This window comes from Palaemon carinicauda, chromosome 16 (assembly GCF_036898095.1).
Source record: "Palaemon carinicauda isolate YSFRI2023 chromosome 16, ASM3689809v2, whole genome shotgun sequence".
Classification (NCBI taxonomy): domain Eukaryota; kingdom Metazoa; phylum Arthropoda; class Malacostraca; order Decapoda; family Palaemonidae; genus Palaemon; species Palaemon carinicauda.
This window is the reverse complement of record NC_090740.1, coordinates 37,849,751-37,854,750: the sequence shown is the minus strand read 5'-3', so window position 1 is coordinate 37,854,750 and position 5,000 is coordinate 37,849,751. Positions and strand designations below refer to the sequence as shown.

Genomic DNA, 5,000 nt, shown 5'->3' with positions numbered 1-5,000 from the left:
TCCAACCTAAAGCTTGACCTTCTTTTTGTGGTTGAGGAACGTTCTCTGGAGAGTATTTTTCTGGCTTGATTGTAGAAGGGATAGATTTGAGTTTTTTTGTCTCTAGTACTTTGTCATCAGTGATAATCATTGACTCCAGACCAACCAGACCACTGATTTTTGTTGCTAAGATTCTGTGCACAAAAAGAAATATTTATTTGTATATGAATCCTTGAACCAAGTTTATGTTCAGGATAATCACTTTTTTTTTTTTTTTTTTTTTTTTTTTGACATCTACTAAAACTTCAACATAATAACTTGGCTTCGTATTATCAAATATGTTCTCATACAGTAATGCTAGTCATCCTTTATATTTTCTTTTCGTCTATAACAATATGACTTTTTATTAATTTTCCCCTAGAGAACCACTTTACTATTGATTATTTCTCGTCAAGATGAAAAGCTCATGATTGTGGTAATATGAAGACGTAAAACAATAAAAAGTTAAGAAAAGTTTCACTACAGTAAAGCTCTGAATATAATAAATTAAGAACAATTTTTGGCGCTCTGAAAGCCTAGTGGAAACTTCGGTGTTTTTCAACTTAGGGCCCTAAGTTTGCCGAATAGTAAGGGGATCCAAAGAGATTTATTTATAATCAACACCAGTCTTTGCTTTGCTATCCTTGGTCCTATTTTGGGTGTTCCATGGCCGTTAATTATATGTATATATGATTGATCCCTGGGACATTGTGAGGCAGTAAAATGGCTTGATCCCTTACCTCTCTCACTCATGAGCGACTAGAATGCAGGCACAAAATTGCTAATCTTTCAAGCATCCACAATGAATCACATATCATTATGGAAACTGCTAAGTGATAATATTTAAAAGATATTTTCATGATATTACTTATAATGAAGAAATAATATTACTTTTAATAATATTGATATAAAAACATTTTCGATTACCTGTCCTTGTATTAATATTTTTAATTATCTGTCACTTTGGTACGCAAAAAATTCATTCTTTGTTATCTGAATGAGAATAATGCTATCTGTTTCTGTAAAAGGACTAATAATTATTCTGCTAATCATCTTGATTTTATATGATTAATTTGATATCAATAATAGTAGATGAATCGCCAGCAGTAATATTAACAACAGTAATAGTATATACAATCAAACTTATTATATTTTTTTTTAAAGAAGGCATTCAAAATCTTACCGGCACTAAACTTTCACAGAAAATATAACACTGTAAGTTCTTTGTGTAGTCACTTAAACTAACAAATAGTTACAGTAAAATCAAATCTGGAGTAATATATAAACCGCAGTCAATATCTGTTTGTCAATAGAATCAAGAGAAAGCAGAAATAAACGCTCAAAGTATAAATGACGTTTTGAAAGTCTTTTAACATTCCCACATTAAATAAAAATTTATCAAATCAATCAGAAATTTACAAATAATAATACCTTTAATTGATTATTCCTGTAAAATAGAAAGAATTTAGAATGACTCAGCATCTGGTAGCATCACTGTAAATTATATTTATTACAAGAAAATTAATAAAAAAAAGAAAATAAATAAATAAATAAATAAGTTCGACTCATTTTCGTTGTCAACTTTTTTGCTGACCAAACCTCTTAGTTCTAGATGAGAATCATAAAACCTTCTATTGCTCTTTAATACACACCGATTATCAGAAGGCAAATGCCTAGGTAAGGGTCCAAAAAGGAATATTAAATAATCTTAAGAATGTGTATATTGTGAAAATAATGGGGATTAAGTTTTATCTATTCATGAGAACTGAAACTGAATTTCAAGATCTCTGATACTACTCAAAATATTCATTCATTAAAATAAAGAAAGATAAACTGTGCTGGGAATAGGAAAGTATAGTAAAAAAAAAAAAAAAACTTTCAACACTAAACTGCTCAACCCTTAATGAAAACACGGCCCTGTTAAAACCAATATTTAAAAGACTTGCTAGACCCCAAGGGTCTGGCCAGCAAAGATATATATTATAGTTGGCGAATTACATAAACTCCCGAGCTCCAAGCTCACCTGTTAGATTTACATAATTCTGTTCTACTTTAATGATGCCCGAGCTCTGGGAATTTACGCAAATCCCAGATGGCAATATATATGAATACTGAATATCAAAAGGTCTCTTACCTAACACTCAAAACAAAACCCGGTTAATATTTAATGTGAACTATTCAAAAACCACCTCTTACTGTACTTCAGTTCTTAGTCAGAGATTGCAAGCAAATTACTGATAGAAAAAAATAGTGTTCGAAATAATGTATATATCACAAAATTAAATATATTCTTTAAAAAGTCAACAATAATACAGAGGGATCAACACCAAAATTAGGTCACTCGAAATATTTAATCTGAGCAAAATCTTAGACTAAGAAAAGATGTATCTCAATGAAAATCATACAATCACTTGTTTTACAGGAATTAAATTTTACGTAAATATCTAATTTTGCCAATTAATGAAAAGAGTTAACAATTTAACACTGAAAAAGATACAATACATATCCATTCGTCATTTCTTACTTCACGGTCTTTTAGTGTCTTGTGGAGCCCAGTTGAAAGTTTGGTGAACTGATTTCTCTTGGGGAGTGAGAAGAGCATGCCCAAACCATCTCCATCCGCAACACACCATGATATCATCCACATATGGTACCGAGTAATCTGTCTTATATTTTTTTTTCTAATCCTGTCCTGCCATTTAATTCCCAATATTCTTTTGAGGGCTTTGCTCTCAAATCTACAAAATCTGTTGGATATTTTTCATTATCATATCACGACTCATGTCCATACAGTAACACTGATCTCACTAAACTGATATACAGTATAGCCTGATTTCTATGTGTAATTTCAGGCTATTTTAAAGCTTTCATTAAACTCAAATTCTAAAGACTCTCTATTACAGATTATACTTCCTAAATATCTAAATGATTGTACCTTATTAATCCTTACTTCTTCCATTGATATTTCATCTTCCATTGCACATTCCGTTCTCATCATCCGTCTTTTTTCTATTTATCTCGAGCCCTACCTCCTGTGATATTTCTCGCATGCAGGTAAGCAAACATTACAAATCCTGTGGTTTTTTGCTAAGAAGGACAGCATCATCAGCATGCTCTAGGTCAGCTAACATCCTATTGTGAATCCAGTCCAATCCTTCTCCACCATCTCCAACTGTTCTATGGATTGCAAAATCCATGATGAGGATAAACAACATAGGTGACCACGCATTCCCTTGGAGTACTCCACTCTTCACTGGAAATTCATTTGATATGGCTCCGCTAACATTAACTTTGCACTTGCTATGCTCATGAACGGACTTAATCAAGTATACATATTTATGAGGAACTCTATAATAACGCAGGACTCTCCACATAATTGGCTGGTGCACATTTTCAAAGGCTTTTTCATAGTCCACAAATGCCATCAACAGTGGATTCCTATATTCTACACATTGCTGTACAACATAACGTGAATTGAAAATTTGGTCACTACAACTTATATCTTTTTTAAATCCCGCTTTTTCATCTCCCAGCTTTTCATCAATCTATCTCTCTAGCCTCTTTGAAATAAGCAAACTATATATGATCATGAAAACTGACGTAACTGTGATGTCTCTGTAATTATGGCAATGAGTCAGATTTTGTTTTTTCACCAATACTCCCAGCTCCCATTTTGTCTACCTATTTTAAATCCAACTTGTTCATCTCAGCTTTTCATCAACTTCTCTCTAGCCTCTAGGGAATAAGCAAACTATATATTTTCATGAAAAGTGACGTAAGTGTGATGCCTCTGTAATTATTGCAATCAGTCAAATATTTTTTTTTCTTCTTTTTTTTGGGAGGGGATTGGGGGGGGGGGGGGGGCAAATTATCACCAACACTCCCAGCTCCCCTTTTGTCTCTCCATGACACGTTATACAAAAATAATCTTGTACGTATTATGGGAGTCACTTCGTTTTCAGCCAATATCATCTCAGCAGTTATTCCATCGTATCCAGGGGGTTTCCATCTCTTGAGTGTATTAAAAATAGTTTCGACTTCAAACGTACTGAATTCATTCATGGGCACACCAAGATCTTCCTCGGCTTCAAGTATATCTATCAAATTATTCCCTTCATATTTCCTACTCATGACCGCACTATAGTGTTGCATCCAACGTTGCCTTTCTGCATCATCGGTTGTTATAACAGATCCATCTCTCTTTTTGATGGGCGTAGGCTTCGTTTTCTTTGCCCCAGTTGAGATTTCATTTATAATTGTATGAGCAATTCTTACAACATAGCCACTTATATATATATATATATATATATATATATATATATATATATATATATATATATATATATATATATATATATATATATATATATATATATATATATATAAAGAGAGAGAGAGAGAGAGAGAGAGAGAGAGAGAGAGAGAGAGAGAGAGAGAGAGAGAGAGAGAGAGAGAGAGAGAGAGAGAGTATATTCCTATCTCATACTGGGATCGAATCCTAGCCCCTTCAAATGCAAATCGAGGTCGCTATCAATCATGCCACCAGAGGCTCAAAAGCAGTCGAAACCTACTGTATATGCTAACTGCATTTAAGGACTTGTACACGATAATATAAATGGAAAACTAAAAAAATCGAGAAAAAGTATAATAGTATTATAGAAAATAAGCATAGGGATAACAGCAAAAGGTGTATGCAAGGACATATTCCTGAAATTGTAACGAAAAACAGTTCCGACACCATCATCCGAACACATAAAAATTCACAAGAATGAATAATAAAAAAAGATAGAGAATAGATGTATATTCCAGAAATAAGTCAATTAGGTAACAACAACGCAATGCAGCAAAAAAGAAAAATTCTCTTCTAATGAATAATGAAAATATAGAACGTCACCACAATAACTAAGGAAGCAGCGGCATCCACTAACCCCTGAAATAAAGCTCCATTTAACTTCACAGAAAATCGCGTTTCGCTTCCCTAC

At 32.9% G+C, this 5,000-nt stretch overlaps 1 protein-coding gene across 2 annotated transcripts in view; it reads right to left on the bottom strand.

The window, feature by feature from the left end:
* Positions 1–5,000, bottom strand: part of LOC137655721 (uncharacterized) — a 33,571-nt gene that overhangs the window by 15,641 nt on the left and 12,930 nt on the right. For both annotated transcript variants that reach the window (XM_068389740.1, XM_068389739.1), the window contains exon 3: positions 1–173. This exon is cut by the window's left edge and continues 234 nt beyond it. In XM_068389740.1, the coding sequence (XP_068245841.1) occupies positions 1–173 (173 nt within the window). The remainder of the gene's footprint in view (positions 174–5,000) is intronic.